At 41.7% G+C, this 23,955-nt stretch overlaps 1 protein-coding gene across 1 annotated transcript; it reads left to right on the top strand.

Moving 5' to 3' along the window:
* The first annotated feature begins 4,404 nt into the window (after positions 1-4,404).
* Positions 4,405-22,856, top strand: AQP1 (aquaporin 1 (Colton blood group)). Its single transcript, XM_059838679.1, has 4 exons — positions 4,405-4,916; positions 19,053-19,217; positions 19,332-19,412; positions 20,913-22,856. The coding sequence occupies exons 1-4, from the start codon at positions 4,527-4,529 to the stop codon at positions 21,090-21,092; spliced, it is 816 nt and encodes a 271-aa protein (XP_059694662.1). The 5' UTR covers positions 4,405-4,526; the 3' UTR covers positions 21,093-22,856.
* Positions 22,857-23,955: the final 1,099 nt, after the last annotated feature.

The raw sequence follows: 23,955 nt of genomic DNA, 5'->3' as shown, positions 1-23,955 counted from the left end.
GAGACCTTTTCATGACCTGGTTGGAGAAGCCCCTCCACAGTGTCTCCTACTGACTGCCACATGTGAGGTGTTACCAGGCCAAGCCTCCCCAGGGATGAGGCTTCCCCCACTCCTGGCTGCCCCCTGAAAGTGGCACCTGTACACTCTCTCCGTCCCTCCCCTCTCATGTCTCTGACACCCCTGACAGCCAAGGTTGGGACTAAATCAAAACTAAATTGGATCATCACTCAGGGAGCAAATCCAGCTGAGCAGCTCAGGAGAGAATTTTCATCAGATGAAGCAGATGAAGCATGTGTGGGTGGTGAGACTGGCTGGTAGTGAATCCCCTGGAGAGGGGGAAGTGTGTGAAATATTCTATCTTCCCCAGATCTAGCAGTGTTAAATCAGGGATTCAGTCTAAATAAAACCCCTTCCCAGTTTGTTCCCACTGGCTGGTGTTGGTTGTGATCAGGCAGCTGCTGCAGAGAAATCTCCAAGTATCTTTACCTTGTCTCTATTTCCACTCTGTACTTTTTACATCAGCAGCACAGAGGGGTTCTGCTTCTATCCAAAAAGTGATTGAGTCCCAGAAGCAGCTCCTGAGTGTTGGTGCAAATCTGTTGAAGTTTGTATGTGTTGTTCTTACAGGAGACTCCACCTCTGAACTACAACTTTCTGCACGTTTTCATTCTATCCATCAGTGCTCCAATCCTCCCCGTTTCTGAGATGTTTCAGGCAGGATCCCCTGGCTCCTCCCTGCTCCATGGCTTTGCTGTCCTCCGTGGTGGTGAGAGTGGTGGTGGCTCAGAGGGGTGAAAGTCCAGAAGTGGGCAGAAGTGGGAATTTCTGTTGTCTCTGAAACTGGAGGTAAAAAGCTTCCCTAGAACTGCTGCTTGCCTGCTAAAAGACTCATCTGGCAGGGTCACAGCATAACTAATTCTTCTCAAGAGAGGAGGAATTGTATTTTGCTGAACTTCCCCTGGTTCTTTCAACCATTTGACTGCTGGACTTGCTTTCATTCCTTCTGCCCTTAGACTTTGACTGTTCCTTCACCTAAGAGGGAAATTCCCAGAGATTTCATGTCAGCCAAGACCAAATTTGAAGTCACTGACATTTGTTTCTTGTTCAAAAAGCAAAGATCCCAAGCAATCTGATGGGTGGGATCACAGAACAAAGCCTACCACTTCAACAAGTACATTTGTTTTCTGAATGAAATGTTAAGGGACATTTGTGCTACAGCCCTCCAAAATTGGATTTGTTTCATGCAAAAAAGGAGTCAGCCATGAGATCTTGGCTATGAAAAACCCATTCCAGTGAGCTTGATTTTTCACTCAGCTGTCTCTAGTGTAATTAAATCAAAGAGAGGTTGGGAATACTCTGGTCTAAATCATCTGAGAAGAATCACCCCTCAGATAAAAAGCTCCTTTTTCCTTCTTGTTCCCAACAGATCTGTTCTTAACTGCCTGTCCTAAACACTGACATATATTTGGCAAACATCTCTATTTCTAGAAAAATCTAAACTTCACCTTCAAGTGTGGTGGATAAGCTAAAATCATGCCCAAAAGAGCTTTCTGCACAAACCCCAGCTTATCTGATATGCAGGAAATTGGATTTTTCCCTTTTTTTGGGCTTCTGGTGGTTTTGGGGTCTGAGTGTACTTTGTTCACTTTACCAAGCTCCAGGGTCTTTGCCATCAACCTGAGTAACATGGGATGGAGCTTGGTTTTTGGAAAAGTGACATAGTGCCCTGAGCACCAGTTAGCTTTGTGTTGTGGTGGACATTTCTGAAGTCCAACTGATGTGTGCTTTCTCTGCTCACATTTTCTCTCCCCTTTTTCCTAATTACACTGACACAGTTGTATAATTTATTTGTCCGAAATTCCCTCTATTTGTTCAGAATATTTGTTTTTTTGTTGCCATCCCTTTCTGTTTCCTCACTTGGTGGCTTTTCTATGTACAGGAAAACTCTGTCTCTTGTCTTTTATTTGTGTGTATTCCCTGTGGTTGTCTTTAATTTATTTCAGATTTTTTTTTCCTTTTCTGTCTGAATGACCATTTTGTTGATTTACTGTGGCAGGAAGTTCCAAAACATAACAAGAGAGGCTGGTAACATTTATGAAAAGACAAATGGAGAGTCCCAGGATGAAAATGCCAGTGTGAGGTGACCAACACCAAGGTGGTGCCCAGCCTTCTCCTCTTGAGGTACATTTAATGTTTGTGTTCTTCACATGAAGGTCTGGCTTTCCTGGGGTTCTGTCTGTGGCACAGGCCAGTCAGGGACACTGAGAGGAGACTTCAGAAATCAGGGGAGCATTTTGCAATACTTCCCCAGTCTATTTTTCCACCTTCTGAAAGTTTTCCTTGGAGGGGTTCTTCCTCACCTTATCAGTACTGATACAGAGGTGGCTTGGTCACCCAGTTCCTAATTGTAGGAAGAGGTGAGTAAAGAGGGAGTTTCCTGTGGACAAGGGTGACTATCTGGGCAGCTCCATCCCACAGAGGCCAGTTTGGGACACATGGAAATTCTTGCAAACTACTCACAGAGCTCTGCTGTCTCACTTCCCTGAGGTGTGTGATACACGTCCTGCCTGGGTCTTGGGCACCCTCTTGGAAGGACCAGGGAAGCTGATCACTGGAGATCTTTGTCTCAGATAGTGTTTGCAGTAAATTAAAAGTTCCACTGGTCAGGATACAACTGCAATCAAGTGTATCTTATATTAAAATTCCAGTATGTTCCACTATTTGGCTAAATTTGATTTTTGATTTGTCTGTCACTTTGTTCCTCATTGAAATCCCACTCTTTACTTTTTCCTTTTTCACTGGTACAGTCCTGTTTTGTAAGTGTATCATAAAACAAAAACGAAATAAAATTGGCTATGTGAAAAATCAAGAACATCTGATGCCTAGTAAGAATGAGAAGTTGGGTATGTCAAGCTGCAGACATCTGGGCTTTTATTTAAACTGTTTTCAGCTCTGTCACTGAATCATCTTTTGAAAACCAAATATATTTTAAAACCCCAGTTATTGGCTGTCTAATACCATCCAGGTGTGTATTCAATTTTTTCTTTCTTCCTGGCATATTGTCCAAATGAAAAAGCCTTGAATTAATTTAAGAACAATTCAGAAGATGTTACCAGTGTATTAAAGAACAAAGAGAAAAAAGAGGAGGCAGGGAAGTAGGCTGCTTTTAAACATCCACCCTTCAAGAGTTGTGCCTGGGCAATTACTTCCTGCCTCTGGAACAGATTTTCCTTGGTTTTAAGTCAGAGCAGACCCCGGGATTTCCAGCCGGAGGCACCCGCAGCTGCTGGAGGGGGCAGGGCTCTGGGAGCTCAAGGGTTAATCCGAGCCGTGTGTCCCAGCCCCGCCGAGGTAAAGCCAGGCACTGAGACCTTTCGCTCCGAGAGGCTCTGGCACTGCCGGGAGGTTCATTTTGTCTGCAAAACCAAGCATGTAATTTCCTTCTCCCTTGCTGTCCCCTCTGTCCCTCTGTCTGGCCAGTCCTGTGGCTCAGCAGGGGCAGAGCCTCCCTGGAGACAGCCAGGACAGCTGAGCTGACCTTCAGCAGGGTGGTGAGAGATGGGCTTCCACTGCAGGACCTGGGCTAGGAAGTCCCCAAATTGGCTTTTTCCCTGCCAGTCAGAAGGGGAAGGCTGGGGAAACCCCGAGACGCCTCCGTTCTTGGAAGCAGAAAAGTGAAGAAATGACATAAATTTAAAACAATAAATTTAAAAAAAAATCCTCCTTGGCATCCAAATTACATGCATTTAAAGCTTCCAGCTTACCACAGTGTTATGGCAGATTTACACAGAGATTAAAAATGTTCCCTCACAAGTGAACACCAGCTCGTGTGAGCTGTGTAAATCCGAGAGTGTCCGTACAGCCGCCAGACTTGGCATCCAAAACATCTCCGAGTCCACAGAGCCAGCAGAAGGGACATTTCTACCTTTTTTTTTTCAAAAGAAACAGAGCTACTGAAGCCTCTGAAGTGTGGATTTAGCTGTCAGTCTTATTTACTACTTTCAGCTGTTATCTGCTGCCACTGAAGCTGAGCGTGAATAACTTACCAGCCTGCACTGATAACTTTGCTTTCTGTTTCAGCTCCAGACAGAAATCCCATCAAAGCTTTCATCCCGATCCACACGCTGAAAGATGACACAGGAGTTAAAGAAGTGAGGCTGAAATTCCTAAGGCTCTCCTAAAGATTTTTCCAAGAATTTTAAAAAGCCTCTTAAAAACGGCGGCAGAGATCGAACGCCGTTAAGGGAGGGGAAAAGAGAAAAAAAAAAAAAAAGGAAGAAAAAAACTTTGGCAGGCAAACAGTGTCTTACATCAATCTAGCAGTCAGCATCTATGTAGATGTTCTTTCCTCCTTTTGTGCAACACCCCTTCCCTCCTACAGACCACCCAAAGCCCTATAAATAATCCAAGGACTGTATTTTTCCTCCAGATTTCTCTTCAGAGCTCAAAGGGAAAATATCAGGCAAAGGAAAAGAGAGAGGGCGAAGGGAAAGTGAGGAGGGGAGAGAGAGAAAGAAAGAGGAAAGATGGCTAGTGAATTCAGAAAGAAAATATTCTGGAGGGCAGTGGTGGCCGAGTTCCTGGCCATGAGCCTTTTCATTTTTATCAGCATTGGCTCGGCTCTGGGCTTCAACTTCCCCGTGGTGGCCAACAAAACATCAACGAGGTCTCAGGACAACGTGAAGGTTTCTCTGGCTTTTGGGTTATCCATTGCTACCATGGCTCAGAGCGTGGGCCACATCAGTGGGGCACACCTGAACCCAGCTGTCACCCTGGGGCTGCTGCTCAGCTGCCAGATCAGCATCTTCAAGGCGCTCATGTACATCCTCGCCCAGTGCCTGGGGGCAGTGGTGGCCACAGCCATTCTCTCAGGAGTCACCTCCTCTCTCCCAGGAAACTCCCTGGGGCTTAATGCTGTAAGTAGAAACTTTGAATTCCTCCTTTATTTTCTTTTTTTTTTAGAGTAGAAATGTAGCAGCTGTAATTTACTGAAGATATGGGGGCTCTGTTGGTGCTGGTGACCTCGGAGAGCCTGACTGTTTATTGTAGGAGAGAATCCAGTCCTGACTGATAACCAGGATGTCACAGGGATGGTCCTTCCTCCCCACCCTCATTTAGGAGCTTTAGGACATTCTGGTCGTGATCAGTTTTCCTTATGTTCAGTTTTGTCTGAAAGGTGGCTTTTGATGCCAATTGAACACTGAAATCACTGGCAGTTTTATGGCCTTTAGTGGTTCTGAGGGTCTCTAAGGTGACATGTTGATTAATGTGCATACACCAGTGTTGTTTTGGCTTCTGTGAGTGTGGTTCATTTTCAGTACTTAATTAATGGTTTGTGTATACTGGTGATGGCTGCAGTGAGGACCCATGGGGGCAGAGAGGTGTGCAGCAGGAGAAATCCCATCCCCAAAGGTGTGAGCAGTACCTGTTGCATTAGGGAGAGTGCTCAGATCCTGCCTGGCAGAATCCCAGCTGCCCTTTCTGTGCATTTCTGGGCAAAAATTGGACAAATCCTGAATTCTCACGTGTAAATTGGAGGAAAAGTGAGGCAGGTACAGGTAACTGGGGTGCAGGTTCCAGCTCTCCCCCAGACACATGCTCACATCATGCTGCCTAAAAACTGCCTGGCCACAACTCCTCCTCCTCAAAATGTCATTTTGCTGTTTTTGTTGCAGAATAATACGGGAGAAAAAAAAGGATAAATACACTTTTAAACTTAAAATCATCCCCCTGTCAGAGGCAGTGCTACAGCCACTGCAGGACACACAGTGCTATAAATGGAAATTCCTTCTGGTCACTTACTTGACCTGATCTCTTAAGAACAAGTATTTTACATATTTTCCTTGGCCTCTTTCTTTCAAAATATTCCTGACTGCAGTTTGTAAATTGAGCTAATTTGAAACCTTCTGCCCATTTGTAGTCACAAGGGTATTTGGGACATAAAACTGCAAATGCAACATCTCTTCTGAAATAACTTAGGAAAAACAGCAATATGGTTTTGCATGCTGTAATTTGACATTACAGTTAATTCAGAACATGAGTAAAGTGTTCAAAACAGAATAAAATCTGATATTAAGGCGATTCCTGGGCAGCTCAGTATCATCCACACTCGTGTTACTCTGTGAGCTGCCTGCTCACCTCCCTCTCTCCTGGTGCCTGCAGCTATTCCATCCTGCCAGCGCTTTGGAAAATTTGATGGGTTAACTAAAAACATTTTGGGGAAGAAGAGCAAATAATTTTATTGACTCCAGAAGGCTCTGGCTGCAAGTGTGATATGTGATCTTTTCCTCTGAAACCACTGACAGAGGGAACAGCTCAACCACATGGGACAGGGTGTCTGCCCAAGTGGTTTCCTCGAGAGGTCCAACTGCCATTAAACACGGGAGGTCTGGTTTTGGTAGCACTTAAGCTTGGTTTTTCCCTTTTGCTTCCATAAAATCCTGATGACTGGTTCCTTCCTCTAACCAAAGCTCTAAACCTGGCTATTTGTGAAGGGGGGTGAAGTTCTTTTTGCTCCTCAGTCAGTAACTCCTCAAGCTACAAAACCAGGCAGGGTCAAGTCTCCATCATATAAATTTTACAAATCGATCAGCAATTTCTGTGCAATGGAATAACAGAGACTATAGTTTCTAAAAGCTCTGGTCTCACTGTTTGTCGTTGGAAAATATTCAGATATTTGTTTCTTTTTTCTTTCACATCCACTTACAAATGTTCTGGCTGGAGGAGCAGTGGGGAGACCCCCCTGGGGATAGTGAGGGCAGCAGCTGCTCTTCTGCCTTGAGAGAGAGAACTGGAGAGGAAAGGAATGAAAAGGGAAGGAAAGCTAATCCATTCATTTCCCAGTGACAAGCCTGGAGTGCCTGGGGAGGGGAGGGCTGAGGGGGAGCTGGGTCTGAGCCCAAGGCAGGGGGAGCAGCAGCAGAGGGGCTGTGCTCGTGCAGAGCAGATCTCAGTGGGGCACATCCTGAATCCACAGCACCGAGGTGCCTTCTGCAGCAGAGAGCTGGCAAGGGGAAACCACAGAGTTGGATTGTTATGGGTTTTAGCCTGAGGATAAGAAGGGGAGAGGCTCAGAGATGGCATCCCTGCCAGCTGCTCTCTCTTCTGACCCTTCTTGTGGTAACAAGGGGTGGATTCCCTGCTCAGAAAAGGAATAAAAAGAGAGTGCTGCATGTTTGGGAAGAGGGTCTGGATGTGTGGCTTTGTCCTCTGTTCTGACCCTGCTGTGCTCTTGGAGAGGTGTTTTTTACAGGAAAAATGTGGTGGGGGCAGTGTAATGGAGTGAGTGGCCATCCAGTGTTCCCAGTGGATACTGGGTGGGGTTGCATGCCTGAATTTGGCTTTCTCCTGCCTGGCTGCAGGTCCTGCACTGAGGGACCAAGCTGAGAACCCATTTCCACTGGCTGCTCTCTAATCCACAGAGAATGAGGGACAAAGAGAGGCACTTCAGCCTCTAGAACTGTTGAGTTTCTTCCAGAGACACCCAGCTGCTCTTTGCCATGCTGAGGCTCCTGGCTTGGGAGCCTCTGCTAAGAATCCAAAATTAAGTGGGATAAATCCATGTCTTTCCCATTGCACAAAGGGAAGAAAGGAAACACAATCAAATGAAGCACAAAACTCAGCCATGGACAGGGCAAGGCTGAGGAAGAAGAAGGGAGGATGAAAATGCAGGATGTGCCTTTAACATGTTCAGTACTAAGGTCTGGTTTACACTAAGACAAGCAAAGCAGTCACACGTTAGGATTTTGATCCAAACTTTGCTTAAGTCAACAGACATATTTTTAGTTACTTTGGCTGGTCCCAAGTAAGACATTTTGGACAACGCTCAGAGATGTATTTAGATTACTGAATCCTTTTAAGACACTTAACTTCCAATATATTTTAGTAGTGGCTTGTACTCCAAAGTAAAAACTTTGAGAATTGGAGAGGCTGGAAGAGGAGTATGCAGCGTGTTTGCTCTTCTAAAAAATTTAAATATTTTTCCTTACATCATCTTGTATTTTTTTTTTTTTAAGTTGGATTACTACATGTTACAAATTTCCATTAGGTAAAGCTGTAAGAATAGAGAATACAAGATCCAAAATGCACTCATCTGCCAGCAGAGCTGGCTATTGTCTGGTGAGGACAGATCTGGAGTTTGGATAATGGAACAAACTACTCAGCACAGGCAGTTAATGACCAACAAAGAGCTCGAGCAGGAAAGAGGGGAGAGAAGAGACTTCTGTGCTGTCAAGTAACACAATATTTGCTGTTGAACAGTGTTTATCTGGAGAACTTTTAGCAAACTTTTAAAAACATGGTCAGAAAATTTCTTTAGCTCAGGTTATTTCATATTTGTATATCTATATTTCATATTTGTATATCTATATTTCATATTTGTATATCTATTTGTCTATCCATTTATCTGTATATATATATATATATATATATATATATATATATATATATATATATGTATGTATGTATATAATAACCTGAGCTAAATATATAGGTATATATGAATAATTAGAATTTTGTGACAAATGCAGACACCACTTCACAATTTTCACAATTTCATAGTTTTCTGTGTTTTGGCATAGTAATGAGAGTGCCAGAAGTGTGTCCCCAAACTCTCGGGGCTATAATTTGGAAACAATTTGAAAACTCTTCCTTCAAGTTTATGATGGAAGATATTATTTTAAAAGTTATAAGTGGATCAAAAATTGTAGGCAAGAAAAACAGAAGGTAACATTGCTCGGGTAGATAAAGGGAAAAGAAAAACAACCAAGAATAACAAATGGGAGGGCTTGGGTTTAGAAAACACCCAGTGGACTGATAAATGTTGTTTGTGTAACTAAGGAGCTCTCTGGAAAAGCCAGAGGAGATCTGTGGTCAGTGGATTCAGAGGTCATTTTAAGACAGGTGAATATTCATATGGATGCTATTCCTGGAGCATGGAGTGTTACTGGTTGCTGGAACACCTTTGAATTTCTGCTGTGACTGGCTGTGTCTGTGCTGCTCCCTGGGGCTGCCCAAGTCAGGATCAGCCACGGCAGAGTTGGTGCACATGAGGGTGCCATGTCCTTTGGGAATAAACACTCTGTGTCCAGCTCTGGATTTCTCAAGGGCAGGGAAAAAGGAGGCCTTTGCTGTCTTTGCCTCCTCATGCCAGCCCACTACCTGCTGCTTTGACCTTCCAGCCTCACCAAAGGCACACCACAGGACCACGGAATCATGGAATAGTTTGGGTTGGAAGAGACCTTAAAGATCCAACCCTCTGCCATGGGCAGGGACACCTTCCACTGCCCCAGGTTGCTCCAAGGCCCATCCAACCTGGCCTTGGACACTTCCAGGGATGGGAATGAGTCCTTTTTCCATAACTACTCCCACTTAGCTGGACTGTGATCCAGCAGCATCAGAGCAACGTGGAACCTCAATGCTGGAGATTTTTAGGTTTTTTTCCTTTACTGTCTACATGCTCCAGTCCTATTCTGCTACCTGGGGAAGATGAACAATTTTTTGTCCCCAGGAGAGTGGAGCATAGGAGGTGATTAGATATGTGCATCCTTGTCGTCTGCAGATGATCTTTAGAGCATCCATGCTGCTGAATTTTCTCCTAACAAATTCCCAATTTGCATTTCCAGTGCAAACATAATGTTGCACCAGCACTGGGAATTCCCTTTAGTGCACTTGAGACCTGCCACACCTTTTGCTGGTGTTTGTGGGTCAGCACTGAAGTGTTTCTCCTGATATTCCCCACTGGATGCTTCCCATCCTTTAGAAACTTGTCTCAGAGGGGATTCCCCATGGGGAATTCTACACTTTCCACATTTGGTCCACACCATGGCCTTCTCACCATGGGGAGCAGGACTTGCCTGGTTGCCCAGGATGACTCAGTGTTTGCCTTGTGCTTTCCCTGGCTCCTCGTGCCCGCGCCCTACGAGCCCATTCTCCAACCTCCAATTAAACAAAGCCGGCTCCAGTTGGAAGAACATCCAAAATAAACTGAGAGCTTGACAGTGTGAGGGGACAATTGAGTAAGTGATGCTGCTTTTCCTCTGAGTCACTGTGGAAAATTGCAGCTCCAGAGGTGCTGCTGGATGGACAAGACTCGCAGCTGAGATCCTGACCTTTAGTGCTTATTGAAAAACCCTTGGATGACTTTTTTTTTCAATGCAGATAATATTTTGAGCCTTTCTCAAGTCTAGGACTGTGAGGAGCTTCTTTCTCCCTGTCTCTGCCTTCTGCCCTGCCTATTTTTGATCCAGGTTAGGCTTCCACTGCCCACCTTGCCTCTGCATGCTGGAGGACTCAAACATTCACAAGGGACAAAATGCTGCTGCATTTTTAAAATGAGCAAAATGGTTCCGGTACATGACATTGATCTGGGATTTTTATTTCTGAACAAAGACTGTCACAACAATGGCTCATTGTTCACTGTCAGTTTTTGCAGCAGAGGGCTTTTAAGGCTTGCCAGCATTGTACTGAGAGGCCCCAGGCAGGGCAGGTGGGACACAGGAAAGGCACCTGCTCAAAACTGGCCACGGTCTCGGCCACTTTTTAATGAGTTCACACAGTGACAGCAGAAACATCTGGGCTGAGATGTAAACCTGATGGTTATCACCCATTCCCCAGAGAATGTGGGGTTGTGGCTCTAATCCTTATCTCAGATCTCAGAGCGTTTTATCTGATTTCCATTTCCAAGAAGGTTTGCTTAGTGCCTCTCCAATAGTAGAGCCGTATCTGGGATTTTGGCAGGGAGCACGGAGGGATGCAGCAGCCCAGCCTTTGCTGGGACAGGGAGAGGCCCTTGGTGCTCATCCTCCTGCAGCCCTGTCCTTTTGTGCTAGAGCAGAGGAGAGCAAAGTGGGTTTTGTGCCAGTGGATTCAAGGATGAGCATTTGGAAAATGCTCTGCAGGCTTCAAACTAAAGGTTCTCTTCATTTATTTCTGCTTAGAAATTATAGGAATTCTTGTTTAAAATTGTTTAAAACAATGAGTTGCCATAGATCTAAAAACATTATTAATTTGGTAGGTTAGTTAATATTGTAATACAAGTGGAGTGGGATTTTCAGAAAATGATTTTTTTGTGTGTGTTAGATCAACTGTCAAACTAAGTAGAATTAAAGTAAAATTCATTTTGCCACCACCTTTCCTGAGTGTTCAATAAACTGTTAAATTTGGTTTCCTTTCCACAGAGTTCTGTGATTACACCAATATATTTGGGTGTTCTGTGTATATTCTGTGTGTTTTGTGTTTGCACACCCCCAAACACACTCACACACCAGAGACAGATGGACAGAAAGATTATTCAGATGAGATAACCCCAAATTTCAATTTTTAGTTTAAATTAATTGGAAAGTTTAAAAAAAAATCTAATAATAGGTGTGGGTTCTGAACCAAGATCTGACATGGCAAGGACCACAGCCTGAGAACAAATGGAAATGTCCCCAGCAAGAGAATTGATATTATGGATTAAATCTGGTTAAATTGGTGCAATGGTAAGAAAAAAAATAATCTAGTTTTTTGTAGCAGGGCTTGTGGGTTTTAGCAGTTAATGTAAACCTTCAGGGAGCTGAGAATGCCATTTCTTTAATCAGAGAATCCTAAAAACTGTCACTATCTGTAGAGATATTTTTAAGTGAAGCATTTTTAAAGCAAGAATACCAAACCACATCACAAATACTAAAGGAAGAAAAGATAGCCCCTGAAAAATTTCCTGTTTGTCTCCAGAGGAAATTGCCTGTTTTCTTTAGGGCAGTAGTATATTTTTGCTTATTTGTCCATTCTCCAGCTTAATGGAGAGAATTCAATAACAGAGGGGTCTTCACCCGGTACCACAATTGTCTCCTGGAGGTTTTTCTGGCCTGGCTGGGAACATTCTGAGCCCTGAGTATTTATTAATGTGTAATTGATGGGAAAATGCTGATCTTCCTGGCATCCAGAGCCAGTGCTGGTGTTTGACTGCTGCAGCTCCATTGAACTGAGCAGATCTGAGGCTGAGGCACAATGTCAACCTGTTAAATCAAATATACAGGGCCTGACAGGCATCCTGGAGGAAACTATAAACAGCAGGAGGGCAAAAATGTGGCCTGAGAGCTCTGCAAGGCACAACTCCTAGGCTAGAAAGGAGTAAAGAAATCCTCTGTGTGCTTCCCTGGATGAGTCCTGGGCATCCCCTCTCTAGGAACCACTGGGAGGTGTCACAGAAGACTCAACTTTTCCAGGTTAATTCTGTGCCAAGTGGAGTCAATGAAGGCTTTCAGAGCAGAAATGTAGCACGTTTCCTTACACATTCACACACACAGCTCCTCCTGAGGGCACTGATGACTGTGCCTGGAATGGGTAAGGTCAGGTTTGGCCCCTTTTCATTCCTTTGTTGGGACTTCTTGCTGGATGAACAAGGTGGAGAAATGAAGGAGCTGGAATTGTTCCCCCAGTTCCTGAAATGTGTTGCACAGGCTCAGAGCTGGTTTTTAAGCCCATGGAAATGCCAAGTGTTCAATGCTTATTTATGGCTCATACATTTTGAGAACTTCACAGATTTTCTGGAGTTTGTCTAAAAATATAAATTGAATATTACTTTGGTGGAATTGCCAATAACCATACAGTGAGGTTTGTGCAAATCCAGGTGTTATTTTAGTAACAATATAAAAAGGATGATTCTATTTGGCTCAAAATTCAGATATACTCAAAATCCCCCACTGAAATACTATCTCCTTCTGGGCTGGTAAAAAAGGAGATACTAAACAGCACTGTGGTACAAATGAGTGCTTCAACTATTACACAAAATTAACTATTAGCTTGGGTTTGGCTGGGTAAAGAAAAAAAATTACAAAGCCTCACAATCCCTCATCCGCTGAATAGAAGTTGTTTATTTCTCAGCAGCAACATTTAACCAAAAAAAAAAAAAAAAATTCTCCCAAGCAACTTTCCCAGAGGCACATCAAAAAAGTAAAAGTGTAAATAAAAATAATTTTCTGTGCCTGACCAGCTGTGCTAAAGACAAGTCCTGTAGAGGAACTTTTACTGCCTGTCTTGGTCTGACATCCAAATTTTATGTGCTCTGGTTTAATATAATAATCATTCTCCCCTCTTTCTCTCCATGGCACTAAAACACAAAGCCCTGGATAATTTCTGCTCAGCCTGCAGAGGGTGGAGGAGGGAGCTGAGCCTCGTTCCTGGAGGGTGTCTGCTGCCTAAGGAACGGAAAATATGATTTCTGCTTTGGGAATTGAATGAGTCCCCTTTAGAGCTCTTAAGGCTGTATTTATAGGAAGGATAATCGAGCAGAGGACAATGTGTTTTGTCCCCAGGTTCTGCTGAATGCTTCCATTGTTGATGTAGGATACAATCCAAAGCTAATTTATAAGCAGCTGCTGAGTCCTCCTGTCGTATAATTTTAAGTGAAACTCTTTAGATCTTTGTCTGTCTCTCTTGCTAAAGAAATGAGATTTTGTACTCCCTGAATCCCTAATGCTCAATTAATGGGTACAGAAACATCCATTTCACAGTGGTACTGTCAAAAAGCAGGGGTAGAAGTGAATAAGTGTAGTCAAACAGCCAGGGGTGAATCTGAATCAATTCTGACTATCACTCAAGGTTTATAGCTATGGAGATGTGGGATAGACTTCCAGGAGAATAAAGGTATGCTATCAATATGGAAATCATCAAGTTCTTTTCATGACAGAGTTGGAGCTGGAAGAGTGAGAAAAGTCAAACAAAATGACAGGCAAGACAGTGGGATGTGCTTCGGAGGGAAGTAGGGAGACGAATTTCTGAGATTACCTTTGTAGAACATCCCATCAAAGAACTTTGCCTGCCAAACACTTAAATGATAGCTAGTTGGCATAAAATAGAATGATTAATATTTCAAAAGAGGGGGCGATGAAGAGAGAATGAACCGTCTAAACTATTGTGAAGAGTTTTCCTTATTCAGTAAAAGAAGGAAAGTCAAAGAAGAGACATTTTAAGCTATAAGAAAAAAAATGCTGTAAGACAGCAAGAATTTACTGGAATAAAATGCTAATTTTAAGAAAAATGTCTGACAAGGCATAGAAAAGGTAATAATTTAGGTGAGGATGGTGGGGATATGCAAGGAAGAGAAGTCCCAGCCATTAAAAATGCCATGGCTTAAATTTTCTCCCTCAAAACCACACCAGCAGGCAGGGCTCACTCTGCTGTTTCATAAGAATGGGGAAAGCTGACATTCCCCTACTAAAAAATAGACTTCTGCAATACCAGAGGCCTCTTTTTTTGTTTTTTGGTTTTTTTTTATTTTTCTGGAACAATGAGAAACTAATCCCTGTTATATGAAAGGAAGCTGGGCCCTGCTGGAAGCTCCAATCCAGGGCTGAGGGTTTGTTGGATGAGATGGAGCTCAGCCCCACGTGATGGAGCCCCCTTGCATAACAAAGTGTCTTATCCATATAACGGGAAACAGGTTTGAACTTTCACTGGTAATGAGAAAAATATGAAGCCACTAGAGAAGTACACAGTGGGGTTTACCTTGGGCCAGTTTAATTTCCTGTCCCCGTTTCTCTTCCGAAGGCGGTCAACTCATAAATATCCTGCCCTAAAAAAAAAAAAAGAAAAAAAAAAAAAAAGAAATTAAAAAAAAATTCAAAAGGAAAGAAAACATACCATTAATTTGCCCAAATGATTGCTGTGGGAGGCAGTCAGCTAAACATGGCAGTTAAGGGCACTTGTGGGAAACAAGTTTCGTAATTCCCATCTCCTGTGTGATGTTATGGAGAGCTGGAAGCGATGTGGCCACTGCCCGTTTCCTAAGACATAAAGCAGGTGTTCCTCTCAACTGATTGCTCTCATGTTCATGTCTAGATAACGTTTTTTGGGGTTTAACATTCCTCATTTAAATGTCTCTTGAGCCACTGTGCCTCCAGTGCTTCCTTAGTTTCCAGTCAGGTGCATCTCAGGAGTTTTCTGAATAAGATGTTACTTCTGTACATTTACTGAATTCTGGTAGATTTTTATTCCATGACCATGTTCAGATTCACAGTTGAACTGAGGGGAAAAAATAGGAATCATGGGATTGTTAAGGGTGGAAAAGGTGGAATTCAGCTCACAGGAGGATGCACCTCCCTAGGAGTGTCTGTGTGTTCTGCTTCTTGTCTGGGAGCTGTGAGGTCGAGGGGGAATTACTCCCTGCAAGCTGATGCAGCCAAGATTGATTCAGCTGATCAGATAAATGTGTCCACAGACAACTCTCCCATCCTGACAATGATTCAGCCCATTTCTTATGTGTGTTTCTGGTGCTTCTTCTGTCAAAACACTGACATTAGAACTGAAGTTGAGTGGAGTTATTCATGTGAACAAAAAAGGAAAAGAAGTCTATGTAGACTCCTTTGGAGATGAATATGGGCTTGTGTGTTTCATTTAACCCCTTAGAGCATGTTTGTTTCCTTAAAGCACTGAATCCACTCCTCAAGTATCCCAGGTCTGAAGGCTGAAAATCTCAGGGAGTTGCTGTGCTGTTCTCTGCCCTCTGCCAATTTTTGTGTTACCTTAATGAGGATTATTGGACTGCAAAGAAATGTCAAAGATTTCCCAGCAGATGCATCAAGGACAGATGCAGTGTCAGCCCACATACTCTGTGACCCCTGGTAAGAGGTACCAGTGCAGGGAAAAAGGCATTGCAGTGTGGGTACAGGTCACTGGAAAGGGTTCTCTTCACCCCAACACTGCCCTAGAAGTGGCTGTGTCTCATTTCAAAGCATTATTTTGTCTGTTTAGGAACCAGAGATATTGAGCACCTTGTATTTTGGATATTCTCAGTAGCAGAATGGAAGATGTTAGGAACAGCTGTTGATTTTTAGTCAGGTCTCTAATGTGTGGTACTGCTTCCTACTAAATTCAGATTAAGCTTTAGACAACACTGAAGCTTCTGGAACCTGATATTCTACAAAATCTTCCAAAAAAGTTCAAACATTCCTGAAAAACCTGAATAACATACAGAAAATATGAGAAAAGGATGACAAACTCATGTTGGTTGTGCCTCTCTGGTTCTGTCAAGAGCTTAAACCAGCAGATTCAAAAGATGCAAAAGGTTATCTGGGTAAGGCTTGCAAATCCTCTGTGAATGAGGATGATAGAACTAGAAATATAAATAATATAAATATAAATAATATAAATATATACACAATAGAACAATACTATAAAAAATAAAAAGAAAAAATACTATAAATATAAATATAAACATGTACATTTTAACTTGACAGAAGGGAATGTATCCCTTCCTATTCCCTTTCTAAAGCTTTTCTGGGATGTGCCTGGGATGGTGAACACTGGTGCTGTTCCATGTGTACCATGGATGGCCCAGGCTGCTGCTGCAGTGATAATTTACCTCTGATAAGGAGGCAAATAAATATTCTGTTATCCTACACTTACACACTGCAGATCCACAGGGCCCAGCACGACATCCAAGGTTTGCCTGGGTTTGTCCCATTTTGGAGCATGGCCCAGAGTCCTTGCTCTCACAGTAGAATTTTAATGTTTCTGGCAGGCTGTGTAAAATTACATGGCTAGAGGAAAGCAAAAAGGTTTCCTATGATATTTCCAGGTTTTCTTTGATCCCACACAGCCCATCCATAAGTGTTGATTAGCAGGGAGAATGACCTCAAGTCACGTCAGCTGTAGAATGTGTTTTTCCTGGAGGGAAAGGAAGAATATGATTTCCCCCTCTCGAAGATAAGGATTATCACAGGTTTTTAAAGAATAGTTTTGCTCTTATTGTCTTTTATAGAAGCCCTTCAAGTGAAGGGAAAGCCCAATGGCTGGCCAGTGTTTAATCTGTTAAAATGTCAAGGCTTTGTCAAATGCTAACAGTGATGTGTCACACATCAGCTCTGGGTTCTCTGGGGTTGCACTATGATGGAAAAGAATTTGGTTTCTTATCTGCTTTTGGCCATGTGCACATCAGCCACTTATTTGCTACCTGGCTTTTAAGTTAGGCCATTTGACCTTCCAAATGTGAGATAAGATTTTCCAGAGGGTATATAGCCCAGATTCTTAAATTGGTTTTGATACAAGAGAACACACTGGAAACATAATTTGTTGAGAGACAAATATCCAGCAGTTTCTACAGTGAAAAAAAGTGTTTCTTTTTAAAACTTACAAAAGCAATAGGATATTAATTCAGAGATGTCAAGCATGAATTTCTAGATCCTGCAATTTTCAGTGCATCTTTTATGGATGCATTTATGTCAGACTTCTCACACTTCTCACGTGTCAGTCCTAATAACGTTGAAGGTTTCATCAATGGATTTCAGTTTCCACTCTGTGGATGCTGAAGGAACCAAAATACTCATCCTTTCAATCAGTATTTCCTTCTATTTGTGGACAAACTACATCCAGCTCAGAGGATATCACTCCTGCATGTTAAAGAGCAAGCTATAAAAATATGTTATTCGTGTTTCAGAATAGCAGGACTTAAATATCAGATTTATGCTGAGAAAAGTCTCAAAAGACTTTTTTCCATTGCTGAGGAATTTGATATTAAACTTTGTTACAGAGAAGAAACAAGAAATGTGAGCAGCACCTGTGGAAAGTGAAATAGTTCAGTTAACCATCTAGAAGTCTTAAGGTTTTTTCAAATATTGGCTTTGGGGAAATTAGGGCATAAACCACAAAATCAGATTAATAGCAGGATTTCCCGTGGTTTCATTGTTCTGGACAGGTCACAATAACATGTAATTATGGATTTTTGCCATGAATGACCCAGCAGTTTTTAATGCAGGGGCTCTGACAGATGTGATAACCCACTGATAGCACAAATTAAAATGAGTTTTGCAGAGTTTGCTTCCTACTCTGAGTCACATTCTCTGTTCTCTGGCCTGTGGCCAAGCTCATGTTTCATCCCATCCATGCAAGTGAGTTATTTCTGCTTAACATCAAGTTATTCAGCTCAGTATCACACTTGCCTTGATTTAATGGAGACACCACTGAATACAGCAATTAAAAGCAGAACTCAAAACTTGCTTTAACATCAAATGGTTTACCTCCATGGTTTCTTGTATGGCACAAGATTTTAGCAGTACTCCTGAAATATGACAGCATTTCTGCTCTGTAATGTCCATTTATGTGAATCACCATGGTTTCAATATGCTCTACAGCATTTACAAGAAACTCTGCTGATTTCATGACTAATAATTCCATTGGAATATTTATCCCTGGCAGTTTCAGTTTTTCTAGATAATCCACTTCAGCAGGAAATTGAAACACTCCCATCAGTCCCTTGGGATCCCTTAACTGGGGATTTTTTAAATGTATCCCAAAGAAGTTAAATGAGCTTCAGTTTGAGTCTAAGGAACCAAAAAGTATTTCACTTGTGAGTTAGGTGTCTAAGCTCTTTTAGTCAAATGAGATCTATATAAAAAAAAAGGCAGAGCTTTCAAATGATCCCCTTCATTTCATCAGGTGAGTGGGTCTCATCTCCACTGACTACACCATTATCTGTGCAAATTAGAGATACATTGACCAAATATTAATATCTAGAGGTGTTTTACATACTTTTGGTCTTCTGTCACATCTACTAGTCCCCCATGAACTCTGTGGAAATCTCAGGGTATTTCCTGTGGCATTAGAGGCATAATTTCAGGCAATTAATTCACAGCATAGGTGGAACATTAATATCTTAATGTGGAAGTCTCTGAAGCAATGAGTGACTGTCCTAAGGCACCACAGTTCACTTCTGAAAAGTAAACTGTGCTGAAGGTGTCTCTCTGGCTGCTTTGTTTCTCACACAGATCAATTCCACTCTCACTGAGCCCAGTGGCTGAGTGTTCACTTTGGCTGGAAGCAGCAACCACTCAAAAAAAAAAAAAAAAAGCTGCTTATGCCTAGGTTTGAGTACAGCAGGGAGTGTTTCAAAACCAACTTCTCTTCAATTTTTTTCTATTTCTTCCTATTTTTCCCCCTGTTAAGCAAAAGGAACCCCAGGAGGGAAATGGATGTGCGGATTCATATTGAAGAAATAGAATACCTCAGAACTTTGTTACACTGCTTGAAGTCGTGCAGGAATATGAAATAACATTTTCCTTCTTGTCTCCATGCAGCTTTCAGAGGGAATCAATGCAGGCCAAGGGCTGGGAATTGAAATCATTGCCACCTTCCAGCTGGTGCTGTGTGTCCTGGCCACCACAGACCGGAGAAGGAGCGACGTCTCGGGATCGGCGCCTCTGGCCATTGGTCTCTCCGTTGCCTTGGGCCATCTTCTTGCTGTAAGTTTTAGCCCTCAGAGGTTGTATCTGCCATGTCCCACCTCGGGGTGGGCCAGTGAGATGATGGGGAAGCTTCATCTGTGCCTCACCTGTGGTTCTCTTTCCACCTCCTAGATTGATTACACCGGCTGTGGAATTAACCCAGCCAGATCTTTCGGCTCAGCGCTCATCGCCAACAACTTTGAAAATCACTGGGTAAGTTGAGTAAGTTTGTTTAACTCACAAGAGGCTCTGAAAACACATAACCTACAAGATCAGAAACATTTCAACAGCTATCATTAGGACCAAGTCAGAGAGTTGGCGTTTCCATTTCATCTAACAAAGAATATTCTCTTTTAAATCCTGACCACCCTCAGGCAAACAAAAAGTCCTCAGGCTCGTTCAGTCTCTGTACTTAAAGCAATACAGCAGGTTTTCTCTGGTTATTCCCTTTATATTTATTTATGTCAAACATTTTAATTGTTTAAGCCTTATTACACAGAATCCTGCATTGTGTATTTATTATTTAAATTAAATTAGTAAAGTGCTATTGCTTAACCTGGTAAAACCCAATTTAGAATGATTCTTAAGCAGGTTTATAAACAGAAATGGATTGTCCAGTATTTAACAGCCAATAAAATGTTCAGCATCTCAAAGCTGAGTGTCTGCTTATATGTTTTCAAGGACAAGTGCTCTGGAAACACTACAAATTTTAGATTATTCCTGGCATTTAAATGTAGTTAAAATGAGGTTCTTCACAAAAATTTACGTATTTCACCAAAGCTCAGTAAAGAAGGCTGATATAAAGTTGTAAATGAACATGTGTTCTTGAATATATAAAATGGGACTTGTTCCAACTCTCCTAGTAATGATTTTGGCAGCCAGTTGCATAGGCACAGGTGGAAATTTAGTGGTAATACAATGGGGTTGTGAAAATTTTGGATTCAGATTCCATTTTCATCTAAAGAGTAAAACATAAAAGGAGGACCCTGGGGAAATTTTGGCAGAGTCTACCACTTGAGCATTATTATCAGGACACTAAAGGGAAGCAACTAAGCGAGGAGCTGATATTTTCAGAATTTAATAGGAAAATTATTATCCTTTGTAGATACAGAAGAAGATAGATGTAATAATTTGTGTTAAACTACTGATATTGCTGAATAAAAGAGACTTTCCAGACTCAGTAGTGCTTTGGCCCTGCAAAGTCTTCAATATCTTGTTATTTCTAACAAAATCAGCTTGTCTACTAAAAGTCTTTTATTACCTCTCCTTCTAAATTTTAATTTTCTTAAGAGATCAGGTCAGTTCAATCACTGCAATATCACCAGCTAAGCAGCTTCTAGGGGCAAATTAAGCCCCTAATTAAGTCTTCATGAAGTATTACTTTCAAATTCACCTATCACTGGAATTTATTAGGAGAATGGAAAGTCATGCCCTGTTGTTTTAGAGATTATGCTCCCCTGCTCACTCTGTCTGGAGTAGCAGAGATGTTTTAGCAGCAGGAAACTGATTTTAAATATCACAAATTGATAATATAATCACAATTATTCACCTCTGGGTCTACCACCAACTCATGGTGACAAATTCCTGGTTTTATGCCACGTGGTTAAGTAAACATTCAGGTGAACAGGCTGCAAATTTCACTGTGACAATCCTCATTTAGAGTAGTTTCAAACGCAGAAATACCTGATGCAATGGCTTGGATTTGTATTCCAGATTTTCTGGGTTGGCCCAATCATTGGAGGAGCAAGTGCTGCCCTGATTTACGACTTCATCCTGGCGCCCAGAACCAGCGACCTCACCGACCGCATGAAGGTGTGGACCAGTGGCCAAGTAGAAGAGTATGACCTGGAAGGGGATGACATGAACTCCCGGGTTGAAATGAAGCCAAAATAAAGAAGGGCATGGAGAGAGGGGAAAAAAAAAAAAAAAGCAAAAAAAAAAAAAGCAGCACATTGGTTTCGAAGATTTTATCAGTGTTATAGACTCTTTGTAAACCAGCAAGCAGTACTTTGTTTTTTTAATTCAATACAGTTTTCCTTTGTTTTTTTATTTTTTTAGCCCCCAATCCTAATAGCATTTTTTATACCTGGGGTTTTTCAGTTACAGAGTCTTTAGGTTGAGAAGTCACGACCTAAACAAAATGGGGTGAAGTTTATTTAGGTCACCTTTGCATGACCTAAATAAATAGAGCTGAAGTTTAACCCTTCCCTTGGTACCACCCAATTTTGAGGTGTATTTATCATGGGGGGCTCTCCCAACACATCAGTCAGTAATGATAAATATTTCCAATGACCAGTTTGTTTCCTGAAGGAATAGATATTGAGAACAGAGAATCATCTGTACCAATAACAGAGGCCTTACACTTGAAAAAACAGTAGTTATACAAAAATGCAAGGCTGGCATCTAATGCCAACAATGAATGGGAAAAAAAATCAGTCTCAAATCAGCGTCCAAAAGCATCTTTTGGAAGGAAAGATTAGTTGCTATATAAAATTACCCATAATTTCCTAAATGATTGATCATCTTTGAGAAAGAGAGCCAGAAAAGTTAGGCGGGGTAAGAATTTCCAGAGTCACAGGATCTTTCAGACTTTCTAGTGTTTCATTCTCCCTGAGCCTGCATCCAGCTGCTTGTGAGGGGAGAACCTATGTGACAAAAAAAAAAAAAAAAGATATATTAACTCCTGGGAAGTAATAACTAGAATTGAAATTAGAGAGCAGCAACAATGGCAACAAGAGCGACGTGGTGCCAGCGTGTAAACAGGACCTGATGGTTCCTGTGACTACTCTGCTTTTGTTCACCTTGTGAAATTTATCATGTGATTAAAGCAAAACAAGGAGAAAAGAAGTCCCCTTTCTCTGTGACCCTATCCCAGTAGCCAGCGCTGTGACATTCAGGGACCACAAACAGATGAACACGGTATATTTTCTAATGAGGGATAAATACAGACCTGTAAGTCCATTTTGGGGGTGGTTGCTTTGGTTTTTTTTTATATATTATATATATATATAAATGTTTATATATATGTTTTATACAGAAAGCCTAGTGTACTGTTTTGTAAGAAAATAAGAGCATAAAGACAAGTGGGAAGAATTGCAGCAGTGCTTAGCAAAATAAACGACACTGGAAATGAGAAAGAAAATTAACACTCTAAATGACGTGGAAGATTATTTTCTGTTTAAATTTGTGTGTGTGAGTGCTACTTATGATTTCCTGAGTAACCCAAAGCATTATCTGGTCTTACCTACTAACTGTAGAATATAGTTCAAGCAGACACGTGCTGATATACTTGTTCTGCACTAAAAATTTTCTGTAAGAAATGAGGCCCAGAGGAACTGACAGAAAATCAGCACATTCCAGCATTCAGCAAAACCCCCCAGAGGTAATGGGATGGATTCTCCTCTCTGAGAGACAGGGTGGGATTGGAAAGTGAGGTGGGATTGGCATAGGAACATGTATAGGTTGGATCGTTTCATCAACTTGAGCGGATGGACAACGAAAAAAGAATAGAAATGAAAATCACCAGCAAAATAAACCAGAATATATTTTATCTTTTTTGTCTACATTTGGTGTGCTATCCCATGTATTGCCTATGTACATAGAGCACGATTGGATTTTGGGGTGGTTTAAAAATAAACAAAATCTGTTGTGCTAACATATGAACTGTTCATGATTCTTTAATTTGTCATGTATGAAATTTAATTTTCTGCACCATTTTTCAGGTGTCCACCTGAAAGATTGAGCCAGTTTCTACTTTTCCACTCTTCACTTGATGCTGCCCTTCAGGGAAAGGAATGTTCTTTGTTTTTATGGCAGGCAAAGCAGACCCTCAACTGGAAGTGAACTCTTCCAAATTATACTTAGAAATGGAGCAGAGAGCCAGGATCTTGTACCCACTTTCTAGGATAGCTTTCCAATTTTATCTGCTGTTATCCCAGTGCCTCCATTGACTCCAAATTAACCCTTTTTTACCATACAGAATCTGTGAGCCAGGGAGAGATCCAGAACAGCTGCAGAACTCACTCACAGTAAATAGTTTATTTTGACAAGTTTCAGGTAACTTAAGAGTATAATGGTGCAGAAAATGTGAAATTCGCAATTTGTTCCTTAGCCTACGACTTGCAAAGGACTTGGCTTATTTTTTTAGGCTTCAAAGTCCAAAACTGTGAAGGCAAAAACCACTCTCTGTCCATTTGGGTTGTGGTAGGACTACACCATATTAGCTGCTCTAGCTTATGATCATTAAAATAATAAATAAAATAGATTAAAGATGTACAACAGTTGTTTCACTAGTAAAGAAACAAACAAAAAACCCCAAATCAAAATAAATGAAGTGTGATTTGTTTATGTATTTTGTACAATCACAGAAATCATTGAAAATTTTGAGTTGGAAGGGACTTTAAAAATCATCTAATTCCAATCCACTACTGTGGGCAGGGGCTATTTCCACTAGACCTTGTATTCATAGTGACAATGTTTAAACAATTTACAATAAAGCTCTTAAGAAAAAAAAAGAATTTCAGGTCAATTCCAGGTTTAAACCCCTCCATTCTCTTTAAAGAAGGGGAAGCTTAATGGTGTATTTTAAAGTGCTTTTGTAGCACTTAGACCCTGAACTGAGAGCAGGGATCCAGGCTGTGGCTGCTAATGGTGCTCCCACTCCTGGCACAAATGGTTTTGCTTTGTGCTGGACAAGCACCCTTCAAACTTATCATTGGCTCATTAAAATAGTTGAAACATACCCAGCAAAGGAATT

The sequence above is a fragment of the Haemorhous mexicanus genome, chromosome 1 (genome assembly GCF_027477595.1).
Source record: "Haemorhous mexicanus isolate bHaeMex1 chromosome 1, bHaeMex1.pri, whole genome shotgun sequence".
In the NCBI taxonomy this organism is placed as follows: domain Eukaryota; kingdom Metazoa; phylum Chordata; class Aves; order Passeriformes; family Fringillidae; genus Haemorhous; species Haemorhous mexicanus.
This window is presented reverse-complemented; position numbering and strand designations above follow the sequence as displayed.